Here is a 21,367-nt window from a genome sequence, read left to right as displayed (position 1 = left end):
CTATTATTGTAGAATGCAGCCCTGTGGCTTGTCCGAAATTTGCATTGTATTGATCTGGCGTAAAACGGCCTTATTAATAGACAGACGGATATACACACAAAAACTTTATTTCAATCGGTTTATGTGTCTATTCGTATTGTCTTCTGGATATTATATAAAAAATATCTCCATACTGCAAGTGAACTGAAAAGCATAAAAATGTGTATTTAAATATTATTGAAAACTGTGTGTGTACTACTTTAATGAGACAGCTCGTGGGTGACCTTGAATTCCTTGATTTTTAAGTTTCCGTACCTCAAGAAAAAATGAACCCTGAAATGAGCATACACTACTTTGTGCGTATACACACGGCGACTTTCATATAATTTACAGATTCTAACGGTCGCCGTCGATTGAGTTGCCGGGCGACTAGTCAACCGCGCGTTATAGGTCTTAGGCTATCTATAGAGCGCACTTTCACTTTGCTCAGACTTAAGACAATGTTGAAACGAGACAGCGTTATACCGCTGGGATAAATCTGTCTCGTTTTAACTGAAACTTAAGTCTAAGCAAAGTCAAAGTGCGCTCTATAGCAACCTAAGAGCTAGCGCGCACTACGGTAAATCACCGTACGTTTTGTTTTTCGCACAATCTGTGAAGTATGAGAACTACATAGAAACATGCGCACTCCGGAATTCATTCCGCACGGGATTGTGATTGATTTAAATTCACGAATTTTAATACGCACCGCAACTCGACGCACCGCAGTACGCGCTCTCTTAGGGTCAATACAGACCAATCGGGATCATGTTCTCATTGATACGTAGTACACTACACAATTAAAATTATACTTATTGCAGTATGGGGGTGTAACATTATATTTTATTGTTTTAATAAGTGTTGTAGGTACTGGAACGAATATTATTTATTTATTTGAAGTACAGTGGACCCCCGGTAATCCGGCCCCTGTCTAATCCGGCACCCCCTGTAAGTAATCCGACGTCTATTATTATTATTGAATTTACTAAATTTGACATACATAGTAAAGTATGATTTGTACTTCAGAGTATGTATAACATATAGAATCTTATCTTTGGATCTGTAATTTGTCGGATTACAAGGTACTCTTTTGTAAAAAAAATCCGGACTATAAGCAGCAGTGATTTTCAGCAGGGATTATTGTGGAAGGGAAGCTACGCTTCTCAGTCCTTTTAATTTAGTGTATAAACTTACCCTACTCAAACGCTAATCTATCTCTCGTGTAAATGAGGCCTTATTCTAACTTGATAACCAATGTCATGTTTGGTTCAACAGCTATGGACCACGATTTTTGTTCGGAATAGCCGTTCTACACAATTATTTCAACAGATAAATTAATCGTTTCAGTACAACTCCACCATGTTAAATCATAAGTCAACAACGATATTCTACTGAAATAAAAACAATATTACAGTCATTATCAAAGTCCTGGTTTTCATTTAAGTAAACGTCCAATTTAATCCAACTCGAATCCTTATGTAGTTAGGTAGATCATCTCAGTAGGCTAAGAGCCAAAACTAGGGCTGTTACTTTTGCTGTTCCTGAAAAGGTTGAAACTGGTCAGAGAGAACTTCTATTATCCAATCCCAACTAATATTGTAATCGCGAAAGTGTGTCCGTCTGTCAGTCTGCTAGTTTTCCATGGCAAAACAGTTTGACCGATTTTGATGCGTACAGAGTTAGTTTACATTTCGGGGACGGACTTAGGCTACTTTTTATCCCGGAAAAATCAAAGAGTTCCCACGGGATACTTAAAGGCCCATCCATTTAACCGGTTTATATAATATGGTTCAGAGGTAGCTTCGTTCTGCAAATTGACATAGGCAACTTTTTAGCCCGGAAAACCCACGAGATTTTTAAAAATCTAAATCCACGCGGAAGAAGTCGTGGGCATCGTCTAGTTACTTATTATTAATTAATTATTTATTAATATCATACCAGTCAATCCATTAGCAGAATTGTACTCAGCGGGTCTTCCTCTAATAATTTCATTATTAGAGGTCACTTCGGGACTGCACAGCACCTTGGAGTCGTCGTTTCTGGTGTACGAGAGGTAAGACCAGACGTTCCATAACTTTGACGTTGGGTTCCACATGCGACCGGAGAAGTCAGCCTGAACCTGTAAGTTTTAGGGTTCAGTACCTCAAAAGGAAAAACGGAACCCTTATAGAATCACTGATGTCTGTCTGTCTGTCAAGAAAACCTATAGGGTACTCCCGTTGACCTAGAATTCGTAGCATTTAAAGGCAAACAGGGTTATTAAGATAAGATAAAATAGGTACGTACGGAGATTACTCTCATGCAGTATGGATGGACCATATTATGTTGTATTTTACTGAACTGCTATATACCTAGGTAGGTAGGTATTCATTTAAAACATGCCTAATTCTAGATTTTTTTTAATAGGTTGGTTGGTACCTACCATATCATCACCGACGGTCCACAGCAGGTTTGGCGCCGGCAGTCCAGTGGAAGAACAGTTCAGCATCACACGATTTGGAGACGAGTCCTCATACTTGTTGCTTATTAGAATCGCATCAGATGGTGGAACTAGAGCAAAAAGATTGTTTAGTATATAGTTAAACCGCACTAAAACCCAAGTACTACCCGCGAACTGCTGATTGTTAGCGATAGATATAGTATAAAACTGTCTTTCTGTCGCTCAGTGTATTTTAACATTGTACTAGGTATATTAAATATTTATGAACTCAGAATTTTTTCCTCTTCCATTTGATATCCCAATCGATACAATAGCAAAAAAAATGTTGGAGACCTCCACTTTGGATGTAACGTCAGGTCTATTTTTTGGTATAACATGTAGCCTATGTCACTCGGACCATACTAATGAATCGATTAACACCTCATTCATCAAAATCGGCTCAGTAGTTTAGGCGCTACAATGCAACAAAAATACAAACATACATGCAATTTCTGAGACCGAGATTGAAGGATTTTTAAATCCGATAACATTGTCCTTGACTGCGATCTACCTCGTGGTTAGTGACGACGCAGTACATGGAAAAGTAACCAGCCGGGCGATTCAGAACACTCGATTCGATTTTTCGATTCGGTAAGTTATCGTTCGATAAGACGTACTCTTCATTGAAAAATACGTCTTATCGAACGATAACTTACCGAATCGAGTGTTCTGAATCGCCCGGCTGGAAGAGGCCCGGCAGTTTAATAAGCCCATAAATAACTACATTAATCGATTTCTACACGGCATCGTAGGTATCAGTAGGTACCTATATTAAAAAAAGACTATTTTACGTACCAAGAGCCCGAATCACATAATCCTTCTTCCCAATCCTAAACATCGGTCTCTCGCCAGACACTTCGCAGGTATAGTTATAGTTGCCCGCAGGAGGTTGGTAGGGCTCCAGCAGTAGAACACACCGACCCTCCTGCCCTCTGTAGGTGCTCGTGGTGCAGTTCACTGTCATCACCTTGTCGGCTCCGTGAAAAACGTCCGTGCGACCATGGCCGTGTTTCTGTAACAAGGGGGTAGATTGGTTAGATTTAATTTTTTACTTGCGGATACCTGGCGTAGGTACTACTACGCTAAGAAACAAAAAACACTCTAAAACCATCTTCGCATTATTGCCTTTCTAATGAAACTGCTTTGGGGCACATCGGTCGGATGGTTTCAAAGTCTAAGTATAACGAAAAACGGTACATTTTTTTTGTATAGGCTCGCGCTTAGACGACAATCGTGTTTGATAAATTGATAACACTAATAATTAAAATTAACTTAATTTGTTACCGAATTTATTATGTATACAAGAGTTAATGTAGTTCTTTAATAATATTTTCTGAAGCCGGTGTGGCATCCTTCACAAAGACACTGCGGGGCGGCGCCGCAACGCACCGGATACGCCTAGACTTGCACTTTGACTTTGCTTAGACTTAAGTTTTAGTTAAAACGAGACAGATTTATGCCAGCGGTATAACGCTGTCTCGTTTTAACAGTGTCTTACGCCTAAACACAGTCAAAGTGATCTATAGACCTCAGCCTAAGTGCCTAAGTTGAAATACCAAACCTAAGCAGAAACACTCAATTTGTATGATGCCAATGTGTTTCTAATTCATGACATGTTAAACAGGGCCCGCTGTTGATCAATCTAAGTAGCTAACAAGTACATAATAGAAAGGAAGCGGACGGTCGTACCGGCAACACTAGGATGGGGAAGATTAGACCCACTCAGTTCCACTTCACTGATGACTCAAATAAGACAAGTTCATTTACCTATCGTAGCTTGTGTATGGCGGGAGCTTAAACTAAGGGAATCCGTCGTCAGCAGTTCGTGAGGTTTTTAGTCGGTAGGAGTCTAAACTCTAACATAACTACTGTTCTTCCCCGTGGCCGGTGGTTTCCATGATGGATTTTCCTCGCGAAAAAAACCCGGCCAAGTGCGAGTCAGACTCTCACACCGAGGGTTCCGTACTCGAGTATTTTTTCCGACATTTTGCACGATAAATCAAAAAAAATGCTTAAAGATAAATAAAAATCGGTTTTAGAATGTACAGGTAAATCCCTTTCATTTGATACGATCACACTTGGTATACTTAGTTGTTACTTTGAAAATTGAAACACATTTTAATTTTTTTTTGTGTGATGTAACCACAAATTCACGGTTTTCAAATTGTTTCCTTTACTTGTGCTATAAGACCTACCTACCTAGCAAATTTCGTGATTCTAAGTCAACGGGGTGTACCCTATAGGTCTTCTTGATAGACACGACGGACGGACGGACAGACAGACAGACAACAAAGTGATCCTATAAGGGTTCCCTTTTTCCTTTTAAGATATGGAACCCTAAAAAGGGGAATTATACTTAGCTACTAAAGCTCAGCGGCTCGCTTGCGGTAGAGTGACAGTTTCAATGTCACGATCGCAATCATCTCTGATTGGTCATTTTGGTTGATGCTCGCATACAATGTACTCTTGGAACAAGAATACCATAAATTCAGCCAATCACAACGATTGCGATTCCAATAATACTACCTACCATTGGAGGTCCACTTTTAGATTGTCAATTGTTAGATTATTTATTTTGTAAGATAGTGATGTAATGGTGTTACGTTAAACCTAAAGCTGTGAGGGTTCCAAACGCGTCCAGGTATGAGAAGAGCCCACAACAAACTCAGAATACACGAATATTATATTCTACCTATACTTATTATTTAGGTATTTAAATAAGCACCTATGTTATCGTTTGAACCCAAAGAGATTAAGTAATCTTCCTAATAATATTATATTAACCTTTTTTGAGATCAAACTGTAGTTAGGTAGGTACAAGACTTAATTAAGTAGTGGTTAATATCTTTGGTTGGCGCAAAGATAATAATGAATTTAGCTCTTTCTGGAAACGTATAATAGGTACCTTCTGGTAATAATACCTACCTAGGTTACATAAAAAAGTCGATTGCCATGTCGATCTGTTGAAAATTTTATGAAAAATGAACAATGAAAATTAAATGAACATAAAGAAGCCTACGTGCGTCTCCAGAATGCAAGCTTTCGTGAAAATCGGTTAAACAGAGGTATGAGTTGTGAAAAGGTAACAGACAGACAGGCACAGTTTCGTGGCTTATTCCGTTTAACTACCCTAAAACAGCCACCCTAGGGTATACTAGGTAACGTATACCACAATCTTCTCGGTAGGAAAGGCATTCCGAACCGGCTGTAGATGCTTTTGACAATTCAAAAGGTACCTACTTGTAAAAGTTTACTTAGATTAAAATAAGTGAAACACTAGTCGTTCCACAAAGTAATTAAATAAATTTCTCACTTTAGCTGACCTTATCTATCTCAAGCTTAGTGGTTAAACAAAATACATTTGCGGAGGAAATTTTTATTATGAATAGCCGGGGAAGCAATTAATTTTGCCGTTACACCCGACCTTGGTCCCTTTTTATTTAACTAACAGACTGGAAAGCCATTCGAAAAGAAAACCTTTGGTTACACGGATGTATTTATGAAGATTATCTTTTGAATTTAGATTACGGCTAAATTCCGAGCAATTTATATGGGGCTTGATATAAAAAGTTTTTTTTTGCAGACCAAATCGGATAAAAATTTATTTATACCTATCTAACTCGAATTTAAACCAACTGAGTAGCTAATTTATTCTCCATTCCAGATTTGAGATTTAGAAGATCAATCGTGATTCGTTCGATTCAGAATTCAGATGTGACCGAGATTAGATAATTACTGTATCAAGTAGGTATAGCCATAATAAAAATGGATTTACCTGATTAAAAGAGTATAGGGTGAAGTTCAATTCGAATAAAGAAATTAGCTTGCATGGAGCTACTCAAAAACAACCGTACTATCTACGTACGTCACGCTACCCATAGCGAACATAATTTTTGTTATCAATTTTACACACATCCCACAATACCTAATATGCTCTTCGCTGGTTCCCACTTGACCAAGAACTTGACTTATCCCAGTCAAAATCTGATCATGAATGTTAATAGTCATTGGGTCAATGAACTATGTATTTCTCATTTAGGTACCCGTGATGTTCCCACTTCACATCTATTGAAAATAATTAAATAAAATAAAATTTCTTTTACATAATATTGCTCGCGTTATCGTTCAATAAAGACACAAACCTCAGGTCTGCAGAATGCAGATCATGAACTGTTGTCCGTTGTTGTTGTAACTGCTTCGTTGTTGTAAGGGAGCACAAACTGAAGCGTGTATTGGCAGGGTTGCCCAGGAACACGTCACTTCCCATCCACGCTCCGGCCTCCATTCGCCCATGACGTTCACATCTATTGCTCGTGTTACACACCCCAGGTCTGTAGATCATGAACTGTTGTCCGTTGTTGTACATGCGCACAGATTGCAGCGTGTTGTTGAGCAGGGTCGCCCAGGAACACGTTACTTCCCATCCACGCTCCGGCCTCCATTCGCCCGTGACGTTCACAGCTATTGCTCGTGTTACAAACCTCAGGTCTGTAGATCATGAACTGTTGTCCGTTGTTGTAAAGGCGCACAGATTGCAGCGTGTTGTTGAGCAGGGTTGCCCAGGAACACGTCACTTCTTATCCACGCTCCGGCCTCCATTCGCCCGTGACGTTCACAACTATTGCTCTTGTTACAAACCTCAGGTCTGTAGATCATGAACTGTTGTCCGTTGTTGTAAAGGCGCACAGACTGCAGCGTGTCGTTGGGCAGGGTCGCCCAGGAACACGTCACTTCCCATCCACGCTCCGGCCTCCATTCGCCCGTGACGTTCACAGCTATTGCTCGTGTTACAAACCTCAGGTCTGTAGATCATGAACTGTTGTCCGTTGTTGTAAAGGCGCACAGATTGCAGCGTGTTGTTGAGCAGGGTTGCCCAGGAACACGTCACTTCTTATCCACGCTCCGGCCTCCATTCGCCCGTGACGTTCACAACTATTGCTCTTGTTACAAACCTCAGGTCTGTAGATCATGAACTGTTGTCCGTTGTTGTAAAGGCGCACGGACTGCAGCGTGTCGTTGGGCAGGGTCGCCCAGGAACACGTCACTTCCCACCCGCTATTCGCACACGACATTCACATTTATTGCTCCTGAAACAATAATTTACAAACCTCAGGTCTGTAGATCATGAACTGTTGTCCGTTGTTGTAAAAGCGCACAGACTGCAGCGTGTCGTTGGGCAGGGTCGCCCAGGAACACGTCACTTCCCATCCACGCTCCGGCCTCCATTCGCCCGTGACGTTCACAGCTATTGCTCGTGTTACAAACCTCAGGTCTGTAGATCATGAACTGTTGTCCGTTGTTGTAAAGGCGCACGGACTGCAGCGTGTCGTTGGGCAGGGTCACCCAGGAACACGTCACTTCCCACCCGCTATTCGCACATGACATTCACATTTATTGCTCCTGAAACAATAATTTACAAACCTCAGGTCTGTAGATCATGAACTGTTGTCCGTTGTTGTAAAGGCGCACAGACTGCAGCGTGTCGTTGGGCAGGGTCGCCCAGGAACACGTCACTTCCCATCCACGCTCCGGCCTCCATTCGCCCGTGACGTTCACAGCTATTGCTCGTGTTACAAACCTCAGGTCTGTAGATCATGAACTGTTGTCCGTTGTTGTAAAGGCGTACGGACTGCAGCGTGTCGTTGGGCAGGGTCACCCAGGAACACGTCACTTCCCACCCGCTATTCGCACATGACATTCACATTTATTGCTCCTGAAACAATAATTTACAAACCTCAGGTCTGTAGATCATGAACTGTTGTCCGTTGTTGTAAAGGCGCACAGACTGCAGCGTGTCGTTGGGCAGGGTCGCCCAGGAACACGTCACTTCCCATCCACGCTCCGGCCTCCATTCGCCCGTGACGTTCACAGCTATTGCTCGTGTTACAAACCTCAGGTCTGTAGATCATGAACTGTTATCCGTTGTTGTAAAGGCGCACGGACTGCAGCGTGTCGTTGGGCAGGGTCACCCAGGAACACGTCACTTCCCACCCGCTATTCGCACATGACATTCACATTTATTGCTCCTGAAACAATAATTTACAAACCTCAGGTCTGTAGATCATGAACTGTTGTCCGTTGTTGTAAAGGCGCACAGACTGCAGCGTGTCGTTGGGCAGGGTCGCCCAGGAACACGTCACTTCCCATCCACGCTTCGGCCTCCATTCGCCCGTGACGTTCATAGCTATTGCTCGTGTTACAAACCTCAGGTCTGTAGATCATGAACTGTTGTCCGTTGTTGTAAAGGCGCACGGACTGCAGCGTGTCGTTGGGCAGGGTCACCCAGGAACACGTCACTTCCCACCCGCTATTCGCACATGACATTCACATTTATTGCTCCTGAAACAATAATTTACAAACCTCAGGTCTGTAGATCATGAACTGTTGTCCGTTGTTGTAAAGGCGCACAGACTGCAGCGTGTCGTTGGGCAGGGTCGCCCAGGAACACGTCACTTCCCATCCACGCTCCGGCCTCCATTCGCCCGTGACGTTCACAGCTATTGCTCGTGTTACAAACCTCAGGTCTGTAGATCATGAACTGTTGTCCGTTGTTGTAAAGGCGCACGGACTGCAGCGTGTCGTTGGGCAGGGTCACCCAGGAACACGTCACTTCCCACCCGCTATTCGCACATGACATTCACATTTATTGCTCCTGAAACAATAATTTACAAACCTCAGGTCTGTAGATCATGAACTGTTGTCCGTTGTTGTAAAGGCGCACAGACTGCAGCGTGTCGTTGGGCAGGGTCGCCCAGGAACACGTCACTTCCCATCCACGCTCCGGCCTCCATTCGCCCGTGACGTTCACAGCTATTGCTCGTGTTACAAACCCCAGGTCTGTAGATCATGAACTGTTGTCCGTTGTTGTAAAGGCGCACGGACTGCAGCGTGTCGTTGGGCAGGGTCACCCAGGAACACGTCACTTCCCACCCGCTATTCGCACATGACATTCACATTTATTGCTCCTGAAACAATAATTTACAAACCTCAGGTCTGTAGATCATGAACTGTTGTCCGTTGTTGTAAAGGCGCACGGACTGCAGCGTGTCGTTGGGCAGGGTCACCCAGGAACACGTCACTTCCCACCCGCTATTCGCACATGACATTCACATTTATTGCTCCTGAAACAATAATTTACAAACCACAGGTCTGTAGATCATGAACTGTTGTCCGTTGTTGTAAAGGCGCACAGACTGCAGCGTGTCGTTGGGCAGGGTCGCCCAGGAACACGTCACTTCCCATCCACGCTCCGGTCTCCATTCGCCCGTGACGTTCACAGCTATTGCTCGTGTTACAAACCTCAGGTCTGTAGATCATGAACTGTTGTCCGTTGTTGTAAAGGCGCACAGACTGCAGCGTGTCGTTGGGCAGGGTCGCCCAGGAACACGTCACTTCCCATCCACGCTCCGGCCTCCATTCGCCCGTGACGTTCACATCTATTGCTCGGGCTATTGTTGCTGGAATACAAAATACAAACAGGTGCATTATGCATCGAGACCAATGATTTATTGAGTGAGGCCACTGATCATAATAAATAACACTTTCAATCGAGTGATTTCATCTGAGGCAATAAGCATATGGGTGCTTTACCCCGCGTTAAACACAGCTCTTCATAAAAAGGTCTTTCTGCCTCTAAGTAGTTCCTTTGGGTTTTCTTTTATGAACCCCCGCCTAAAAAGAGGGGTGTTATAAGTTTGACGTATGTATCTGTGTATCAGTGTATCTGTCTGTGGCATCGTAGCTCCTAAACGAATGAACCGATTTAAACTTAGTTTTTTTTGTTTGAAAGGTGGCTTGGTCGAGAGTGTTCTTAGCTAATCCAAAAAAAACGGTTCAGCCGTTTGAAAGTCTAAGCTCTTTTCTAGTTTTCTTATTAGACCGCTTATTACTATCCGACCAATGCAAATTAGCGTCCAGCCAAATTCTAATAAAAATCTGGTGGGGGTTTTTAAATTTTGAAAAATTTGTTATTTCTGTCTTTTTGTACTTATGCCTACCAGTTTATGCAGTATGGTCAGATAAATAATAGATAGGTAAGTTCGTCAGTTGTTATTTTTTGAGCAGTCCATTCGAATATATTTAATGGTCTATACTCCATTCCAAGTGATATAGGGTGTATGTTAGTTTGATGTATTGATTGATCCTTTCACGCAGCAATGGAGCTACTCATCGTCTCTATTTTTTGCATCAATACAGGTTACTTAGAGTACAGCGACTACTTTTTGTCCCAGAATGACCTAGATTCACGTAAAAGGGTCGTAGAGTATTACGAAAGTCGTTAATTAAATGTAGGCTGTACTTTTTCGCTCACACAAAGCGCACGCTATTCACAGCTTCGTGACCCACCCATAGTCAGGTGTTAGACCACATTTGCATAATTAATTGTTTAATCCACTTGGCTGACAAAAACGTTATGTAAATAAAGTGTTTTAGCGCCGCAAATAAGGCTTGGACTAATAGAAAAAGATAGATGATGAACGGGTTACTAGAATAAGAAGCCGATTTAGAGAAAACGCTTTAAGTTAGAGACTTACTAGGTACATAGAGAAAGCGGTGATTTCGGGTTTCTATTAGGGAGAACCGGGACTTGATCCCGTGCACTTTTTGGAGTTGAGTGCATTTTAAGCAATTAATTAATATCACTTGCTTTAATAATATAGCCTCAATAGCTCAACCGGTAAAGGAGTGGACTGAAAACCGAAAGGTCGACGGTTCAAAACCCGCCCGTTGCACTATTGTCGTACCTACTCCTAGCACAAGCCTGACGCTTAGTTGGAGAGGAAAGGGGAATATTAGTCATTTAACATGGCTAATATCCTTTATTTTTTTAATAAATAATGAAGGGAAACATCGTGAAAAAGCCTGCATATCTGGGAGTCTCCCATAATGTTCTCAAAATATAGACTTACTTTGGTTCCGCGAATTAGTCGTAAATATAGCTCGTTTCTATACATTATGTCATGTGAATTTTGGATGCCGCTAGCGAAAATCTATTTACAGGATTTGTTTTTGAGAGCTCCATCTGTACTTTTCCTGTTGTCTATGCAATGGGGTTTGTTTATTCCACGCCCGCGAAAACATTTAGCTTTAAAGTGATTGCATTTGATAAGAGTTTTAGTGCAGGAAATGCGCTTAGTTTCGTTAGGGAAAATTGTATTTAAGGTGCTTAATGAGTTGCGTTTTAAAAGTTAAGTGTTAGGTAATTCATTTTCTTTTTTCAGAGAAAAAATGTCACTAATGTGCAATTTAAACAACTCTCATTTTGTTTTATAAATTTCACGAATAAAAGGAATTACATTTTGCGTGTGGAAGTCCCTTCAAGAGATATAATTTGTCAAACAGTTTTTTAGGGGTCTATCGGTTGCAGATGATGATGCAATTGTACGATTAGACCCTTCAGAACGAAATTTTTTCAGTTTGCAAGCATATTATTATATATACTAGAGGATGCCCACGGCTTCACCCGCGTGGATTTCGGTTTTTTAAAATCCCGTAGGAACCCTTTGATTTCCCGGGATAAAAAATGTCCTTTCCCGGGATGTATCCCATGTCTGCACCAAATTTCATTAAAATTGGTTCAGTGGTTGGGCCGTGAAAACGTAGCTGACAGACGGACAGACGGACAGACGGACAGATAGACAGACAGAAACACTTTCGCATTTATAATATTAAGTATGGAGAATGGATTCTGCGCTAAGTTTGACTAAAATCGGTACACTAGAAAGAAAAGAAAGAAAGAAAGAAATTTACCTACCTGATTTTGTTTAACACGATCGAAGCCGAAGGTAAAATCTTGTTTAGATTTAGTACACAGTAGGTACACTAGGAGTGAGTGACCGGGAGTTAATTCCCCGTGCGTTGTTAATCGATCTACAGAAATCTGCATAATCAAATACTTGACAATCTACAATAGACTTCGCTTATGAATAAACCTGTCTGATTTATTCATCAGTCCTTTTGCAGATGCATTGTTAATGCAGTTAGCAAGTACTAGCTACGTTAATTAAGTCTCAATAGCTCAAAGGTTGACCTGAAACCTCCTCGGTTCAATAAATTACCTACTAAAGATATTTATGAATGGTTATTTATGAATTACTTATTTTTAACCCCCGACCAAAAATGAGGGGTGTTATAAGTTTGACGTGTGTATCTGTGTATCTGTCTGTGGCATCGTAGCTCCTAAACTAATGAACCGATTTTAATTTAGTTTTTTTTGTTTGAAAGGTGGCTTGATCGAGAGTGTTCTTAGCTGTAATCCAAGAAAATCGGTTCAGCCGTTTGAAAGCTATCAGCTCTTTTCTAGTTAATACTGTAACCTTCATTTGTCGGGGGTGTTATAAATTTTTAATTTACACTTGTTTATTACACATTAATGTATTATGCTTACACCACCTACCTCTAATATCTATAGCTATGTCCTTTGCACCATTTTGGTTGGTTGGAAGAGATCGCTAGATAGCGATGACGTGATTGAAGGACAAATCATATACACTTTCGCATTTATAATATGGGTAGTGATAGCTGATGTCCACGACTTAATCCCGTGCGAATTCTTTGATTTTCCGGTATAAAAAGTAGCCTGTCATTCTCCAGGTCTTTAACTATAACCACACAAAATAACACGGTCCGTAATTGTGACGTGATTGAAGGACAAACCAACAAACAAACGCACTTTCGCATTTAACAACAAATAAAGTAGTTTGACTGTTCTATTTTTTAATCCCCGACCCAAAAAGAGGGGTGTTATAAGTTTGACGTGTGTATCTGTGTATCTGTCTGTGGCATCGTAGCGCCTAAACGAATGAACCGATTTTAATTTAGTTTTTTTTGTTTGAAAGGTGGCTTGATCGAGAGTGTTCTTAGCCATAATTCAAGAAAATTGGTTCAGCCGTTTAAGAGTTATCAGCTCTTTTCTAGTTTTCTTGTAGAAAAGAAGGTTAGATAACCGTTAGGTTCATAATATTATGTCAATTGACAAATGTCAAGATGGACGTTGCCTTGATACATAATTATTTATTTGAAAATGATGTTTTGGAAAACTCAGATACTTTGGATCGTAGGCGCGGAATAGTCCAAGAAAATTGGTTCAGGCGTTTGAAAGTTATCAGCTCTTTTCTAGTTACTGTATGTAACCTTCACTTGTCGGGGGTGTTATAAATTTTTAATTAACACTTGTAATCGCCCAAGAATTACCCTAACTATTTAGGTCGTTTCTTAGTATAATGCCTATGCATATAGGTTATAGTCACGATACACAGTCATAACTGACTATTATGTTCAGTTTTGGACATTCCGAAACGAGCAGTTAATACGTTCAATTGAAGAGTCATGCGCGCCTTAATACTTTAATGTACCACTCGGGACGTCTTGTGATACTCCGAGGCACATCGCCTTTGATGCGTGGATAATAACCGACATGCATCAATTAAGTCATTGTTTTAATACGAGTATTAGCCTAGAGTATTAGAGTGTTTAACCCATCGCTGGTCCATTACTGAGCACGTGATTTTCGTGTCTCCACTCAGAATGAGAATGATTTAGGCCACAGACAACCACTTGTCATACTTCACACACCTTTGAGAACATTATGTTTGTACTATGGACTATGGTAGAACTCTCAGGTGTGCAGGTTTCCTCACGATGTTTTCGTTCACCGTTAAAGCAAGTGATATGTAATTGTTTAAAACGCACATAAATGACTCCGAAAAGTTAGAGGTGCGTGCCCGGGATCGAACCTCCGACCCTTTGAATAGGATTCTGACGTCTCAATAGCTACGCCATTATCGCTCTATGCGCTTAACACGACTCTAGCATAGCAAAGTTTACAATAAACCAGACCAACGGCATCAAAAGTTTACCTATCTACCATAGGGACAGGTGTAAATTAAAAATTTATAACACCCTCGACAAGTGAAGGTTACAGGAACTAGAAAAGAGCTGATAACTTTCAAACGGCTGAACCGATTTTCTTGGATTATAGCTAAGAACACTCTCGATCGAGCCACCTTACAAACAAAAAAACTATATTAAAATCGGTTCATTAATTTAGGAGCTACGATGCCACAGACAGATACACAGATACACACGTCAAACTTATAACACCCCTCTTTTTGGGTCGGAGGACGCATAGAACCTAGAGATAATTAGTGTACCTACAACGTACCTACTATTATGCGTAGTTATAAGGATGTAGGTAAATTCACTACGGAACGCGATTACATAATACACCAGCCATTTAATTATGTATATTACCTACTTAATTAGACGCATTTCAATGAAGCGCTCGGCAAACGTAGTTAGGTAATAAAGGGCTCATTAGTCATTACCGAGATACCTATTTACGAAAAAATTTGGTGACTTTTGGACCCCGCCTAAATTTTTTAGCTGCAGTCGGATCGATGGGGACTTTTGACACTTTATTGACAAAATGATACCAAAATCCAGCTTCCCGGGAATTCGTTTTTCGTTGTTGTTTTTGTTGAGTTTGAGATTTCTGCTTGTTTAATTTCCCTGGACTATTTCACTCTACTGACTATTTTGACGTTTCGTAGCTTTAGTTTTAAGTTTTTTACAAGTATCACCAAACTATCATTATCTTATAAGTTAAGTTACAAATTCAAGGATTGACAGTAAAAAAGATGATAATGGTGGAAAAATCGGCATACTTTGAATAAATGATTCGATTTGATTTGTTACAAAAAATCAACTACCGAGTTTCTTGCTGGTTCTTCTCGGTAAGAAGTGGATTCCGAACCAGCGGTAAATTCATTAGACTATTCGAAGTAGTAAATTGTAAGAGTATCTGAATTTTCAATAAAAAAAACTTTCTTTTTCTATAGGCAAGTAGTGCTATTATTTTTACTCTGGTGGCTTACCATGGATGACATTTTAACACAAGAGCTCAGGAAACGATTTCTGATAAAACGATTAAATCATCATCATCATCGACAACCGATAGACGTCCACTGCTGGAAATAGGTCTCCTGTAGGGACTTCCACACGCCACGGTCTTGTGCCGTCCCCTGCGACTCGCCTGATGCCGCCCGTCCGCCTAGTGGGGGTTTCCAACGCTGCAATTTCAGGTGCGAGGTCGCCATTCCATCACTTTCGGACCCTAACGTCAATTAGTTATAGATAAAGCTCTGAGTCACTCAGCGAGCCGATAGAACGAGCTACACGTGTAAATTAAAAATTTTCAACACCCCCGACAAATCATTTTCAAATAAATAATTATGTATATCTAGGCAACGTCCATCTTGACAGCTTGACATTTGTCAATTGGCACTTGAATATTATGAACCTAAGGGTTATCTAACCTTCTTTTCTACAAGAAAACTAGAAAATAGCTGATAACTTTTAAACGGCTGAACCAATTTTTTTGCATTATAGCTAAGAACACTCTCGATCAAGCCACCTTTCAAACAAAAAAAACTAAATTAAAATCGGTTCATTCGTTTAGGCGCTACGATGCCACAGACAGATACACAGATACACAGATACACAGACACACAGATACACAGATACACACGTCAAACTTATAACACCCCTCTTTTTGGGTCGGGGGTTAAAAAATATTGCCTAAACAACTGGACATTATTTTTATATCCCGCTTTGGGATTTATTTGAATTAAACTCAAAATTCTGGATTTATTAAAAAAACAAGAATGAATAAAATAAATAAAGCTACTCAGGTACTTACTTTTTTCTAAGATACATATTTTATTAGGCAGGCTTGTACCAAAGATTAAGGAAAGATTTGCTTTCCCCGGATTATGGGATTGTCTTGGCTCCGAGATTAAGGAAGTCGAACTTAACTGAAATACCTGGTATTTTCTTAACATCTACTGAGGTAAAGCGACGACAAACTTGCGACGTCAGATGAGAACATGATGGGAAACTCTCAGGCATGCAGGTTTCCTCAAAGAATTTACTACTGCACTGGTTCGGAATGTCATTCCTACCGAGAAGAACCAGCAAGAAACTCGGCGGTTGCTCTATTCAAATGTTCAATCTATACTTACTAATAAATAAAATTGGAGTGTCTGTCTGTAATTTCGAAATAACTACCGCATATTAAGGTCATAATTATGGTTATTTGAACGATACTATAACTGAATCACACGTTTTTAAAATTTTTGTCTGTCTGTCTGTCTGTCTGATTGAAAAGGCTAATCTTGGGAACGGCTGAACCGATTTTGACGGGATTTTCACAGACAAGTAGAGAATTGACCAGGGAGTAACATAGGCTACTTTTTTAACCGACTTTCAAAAAGGGAGTTGTGTTTTTCTACCTATGTACACCGAAATCTCCGGGATTTCTGAACCGATTTGCGTCATTTCTTTTTTAATCGATAGAGGAACTTTGCGACATTGTTTCATAAAAAATTTGGAGTCCAACTCCTCAATCCTGATGCTGCAGGGGATCTGACCAATCCACGCGGGCGAAGCTGCGGGCATCAGCTAATTTGCAATAATATTATGCCATTGTGACCCGCCTCGCTTGCACGGGGATTAAGGGTGAGTTTCCAATGATCTACACTTCAGTCTAAAACGCGAAACGTACCCCAATAATTTGATGACAACTACGCTTAATTATGTATTAAAGCTGGTTAGATGCATTTCAATTAAGCATTTAGCGAATGAGGTTGAAGCGTCGGTCGTTGCGTTCAAATTATGCATCATAATGCCCGGGATTCTCTAGAGGTAGGATAATACTAATAAGTGGTAAGTGGTAACACAATATTTTATTTAATTTAGTAGGAAGCCAAAAATATACACTATACAAAAATATAATTTTATTATTCTAAGACAACTTATTTCAACTTAAGACTAAGATAAGTGTAGCTTCAAGTTTTATTATGATTATATGATTACTTTTTTTAAATAAATTACTAACTAAATACTTAAGACTATCGATGCATACCTACCTACTCACTTACAGGCTAACTCAACATACTTACATAAATTATTCTAAAACTGATTGATAACACAACTAAAACCATTCTTTGCTTGTATCTAATCTATAATTTTATATTATTTAATAAGCTAAAAACACAAATTTCAAAACACAAACAATTTTAAAATAAGTCTACTAGGTACTTATATTTTCTTTAATGGTTCGTTAATACGAGAAAGAAGACTAAACTAAATGCATCGGCATATCGACTTGAATTAAACCCGCGTTAAGAGGGCTCTCTCCGTCACTCGCTTCGTACAATCGTAGTTCCAATTTAATTTGAATATTAAGCAACCAAAGTCCATGAAATTTTGCAGACATATTCTAGAAACTATTATTTGTCTGTGTCTGTAGTGTTTTAGATTTTTCTAAAAATATGTAGTTTTAAAATTACAGGGGCTCAAAGATTTGTATGTAAATTTTTAAGACCGCGTAACTTTGAAACCGAATATTTTAACAGAAATCTGAAAAACCACAGACATAGATATTAGTTTCTAGAATATGTCTGCAAAATTTCATGGACTTTGTTTGCTTAATATTCAAATGAAATTGGAACTACGTTTGTATGAAGCGAGTGACGGAGAGACCCCTCTTAACGCGGGTTTAATTCAAGTCGATATGCCGATGCATTTAGTTTAGTCTTCTTTCTCGTATTAACGAACCATTAAAGAAAATATAAGTACCTAGTAGACTTATTTTAAAATTGTTTGTGTTTTGAAATTTGTGTTTTTAGCTTATTAAATAATATAAAATTATAGATTAGATACAAGCAAAGAATGGTTTTAGTTGTGTTATCAATCAGTTTTAGAATAATTTATGTAAGTATGTTGAGTTAGCCTGTAAGTGAGTAGGTAGGTATGCATCGATAGTCTTAAGTATTTAGTTAGTAATTTATTTAAAAAAAGTAATCATATAATCATAATAAAACTTGAAGCTACACTTATCTTAGTCTTAAGTTGAAATAAGTTGTCTTAGAATAATAAAATTATATTTTTGTATAGTGTATATTTTTGGCTTCCTACTAAATTAAATAAAATATTGTGTTACCACTTACCACTTATTAGTATTATCCTACCCTACCCATATCTATTATAATAATAATTAATTAATGCGGTAGTGTTTGTTTATTGGTTTGTCCTTCAATCACGTCGAAATAGAGCAACGGATCGGCGCGATTTTGTACATGGTCCTGAACATGTCCTGAACCAATTTTGACGAAATTCAACCGCTGAACCGATTTTGATTCTGTGCACGCGCGCGCGAGTGTGTGTGTATGTATGAGTGTGTGTGTGTGTGATAGAGATAGATTATACTCTGCCTTAGGTAACACAGGCTATTTTTTAGCACAGAAAATCAAAGAGTTCCCACGGGATTAAAAAGCCTATTTCCACGCGGAGGTCGCGGATATGATCTAGTTGTAGATATATGAAACGACTCTACTTAGCATTATTACTCCAATAATAAGCTAAAGTATATAATTGCTATTCCTATGGGGAGCTCGAAGATTAAAAGGGTACTTTATTAAGCAAAATGTCATTTTACGGCCGCCATCAAACGAGGAGTCGCGAGGTCCCTTTATGGAAACTTCTCTTGCTTAGTAATTGCTGCCAATTGAGCATAATTAAAGAGACATCTGCAATAGAGACGGGTGATGTGAAAAATTTAATATGCAAGATGGGAACCGGGGTATATGACGGTTTGCGGTTTCAACTAGCTTTTCCCTTGCTATTTTTCCAACTTTAATATTAAGGCATGCGCTTGACTGCAATCACACGAAATAGTAAGTGATGATGATCCTAAGGTAGAGCGCGCCTATACAGAAGACTAGCCGATAGCGACATCACCCGCGTGGATTTAGGTTTTTCGAAATCCTGTGGGAACTCTTTGATTTTCCGGGATAAAAAGTAGCCTATGTGCTAATCCAGGATATAGATAATATCCTGGATTAGCACATATAGGCTACTTTTTCCATTCCAAATTTCAGCCAAGTTTTTGCGTGAAATAGTAACAAACGTACACACACACACACACACACACATACACACATACTTTCGCTTTTATAATATTAGTGTGAAGTGTGATGCCTATTCTCTCTTCTTTGAAGATTCCATATTCTAGCAATGTGTAGGTACCTATACATAGAAACGAGGAAGCAAATCGCTTCGTAGGAGTTCGTGGAATTTCGACCTATATCTGTATCTATCTAATCATCATCATGATCAACCCATCACCGGTCCACTACTGAGTACGGGTCTCATCTCAAAATGAGAAACGTTTAGGCCATACTCCGTCATACTGGCTCAATGCGAATTGGCAGACTTCCCACACCTTTGAGAACATTATGGAGAGCTCTCAGCATGCAGATTTCCTCACGCCAATGCTGCCTTCACCGATAAAACACGAATAAAATATTTGATTGTACAAGTTAGCAGAGCGTGCCCGGTATCGAACCCCCGACTCCCTGAATAGGAGGCCGACGTCTTAAGAGGGCTCTCTCCGTCACTAGTTTCATACAATCGTAGTTCCAATTTCATTTGAATACTAAGCAACCAAAGTCCATGAATTTTTGATTTCTGATTTGTGTTAAAATATTCGGTTTCAAAGTTACGCGGTCTTAAAAATTTTAATACAAATCTTTGAGCCCTGTAATTTTAAAACTACATATTTTTAGAAAAATCTAAAACACCACAGACACAGATATTAGTTTCTAGAATATGTCTGCAAAATTTCATGAACTTTGGTTGCTTAATATTCAAATGAAATTGGAACTACGATTGTATGAAACGAGTGACGGAGAGAGCCCTGTTAAAAGCACTAGGCTATCAAAGCTATGACTAACTAGATCATCACCCGTTTGGATTTAGACTCGAAAGTCCCGTGGAAACTCTAAAATCTGCCTGAAGTTAGGTTTTAAAAGTACGTGGAAACACTTTGATTTTCCGGGATGAAGAGTAAGCCTATTGCCACTTTCCAGATCTTGGACCAAGTCCATGCAAAAAAAGAATCACGTCCATCTATTGCTCCGTTGCCGCGTGAATGCTGACAAACAAACACACTTTCAGTAGGTATCTACCTACTTAGTACATAGCTGATGCCCGCGACTATTTAGTTTTTGAAAATCCCGAGGGAACTCTTTGATTTTTCGGGATGAAAACCCTGTGACACTTTCCAGGTCTTGAACAATAGTCATGCAAAAATAACGACGATCCGTTGCTCCATTGCGACGTGATTGAAGGCCAAACCAAGTAAGCAATAAACTAACAAACAAACACAATTTCTCATTTGTAATAATATGAGTAGTGATAGTAGGATGTAGTAGTTAGTAGAAATTAGTAGTAAAATTTTAATTACCCAATAGCGTTAGCGTAACGGTCACTATAAAGTACATCCTAGATGCCATCACAGTCTTTAATTGAACCGAATTGTACAATAAACAGAACAATTAACCGTATATAAAACACGTCCACTGTTTAAAGCAGTTTTGACTAAACTGTCTCTATTGTAAAAGCGGCGCGCGCGCACACAATAAATTAAACTTCATTCGACCAATGTATGTGCGAAGCATGCAAGCGTTCTACTTAGTACGTGTGTAATGATTTATTAATGAAAGGTCTACAAAGTTCTTAGAAACTACAACATCAAAAGAAAAGTAAATATGTCTTATATTGTTTTTTCCAGAATTAAGCCCATTAATTATTTTATTATAAACTACGTATTAAACGAGTACAGAAGGAGAAGTTGACTGAATGACATATTTATGTAGGTACAGCTCAAATTGCTGTAGAAACTGAGTAATATACATCCTTTTTCAATTGATTGTTATTTTTTAACTAACTGATAGTTCATTAAAAATAATACTACGCGGGAGTTTCAGGTAGGTAATTTCACTGTAGATGCACCACTTAGCTGAGAGG

At 39.6% G+C, this 21,367-nt stretch overlaps 1 protein-coding gene across 1 annotated transcript; it reads right to left on the bottom strand.

Moving 5' to 3' along the window:
* Positions 1 to 1,064: 1,064 nt before the first annotated feature.
* Positions 1,065 to 20,958, bottom strand: LOC123873298. Its single transcript, XM_045918097.1, has 6 exons — positions 20,805 to 20,958; positions 9,797 to 9,954; positions 3,293 to 3,509; positions 2,441 to 2,568; positions 1,957 to 2,137; positions 1,065 to 1,559 (listed from the first exon to the last, which is right to left on the bottom strand). The coding sequence occupies exons 1-6, from the start codon at positions 20,851 to 20,853 to the stop codon at positions 1,510 to 1,512; spliced, it is 783 nt and encodes a 260-aa protein (XP_045774053.1). The 5' UTR covers positions 20,854 to 20,958; the 3' UTR covers positions 1,065 to 1,509.
* Between the last annotated feature and the right edge of the window lie 409 nt (positions 20,959 to 21,367).

Source organism: Maniola jurtina, chromosome 16 (genome assembly GCF_905333055.1).
Source record: "Maniola jurtina chromosome 16, ilManJurt1.1, whole genome shotgun sequence".
Lineage (NCBI taxonomy): Eukaryota > Metazoa > Arthropoda > Insecta > Lepidoptera > Nymphalidae > Maniola > Maniola jurtina.
This window is presented reverse-complemented; position numbering and strand designations above follow the sequence as displayed.

Excerpts from the sequence above, each read along its gene's own strand:
- LOC123873298 (XM_045918097.1), bottom strand. The coding sequence starts at position 20,853 with ATGGCATCTAGGATGTACTTTATAGTGACCGTTACGCTAACGCTATTG. Across the intron at positions 9,955-20,804 it reads CGTTACGCTAACGCTATTGG|CAACAATAGCCCGAGCAATA; the intron begins GTAATTAAAATT and ends TTTGTATTCCAG. Across the intron at positions 1,560-1,956 it reads TTCTGCTAATGGATTGACTG|GAACAGCAAAAGTAACAGCC; the intron begins GTATGATATTAA and ends CAACCTTTTCAG.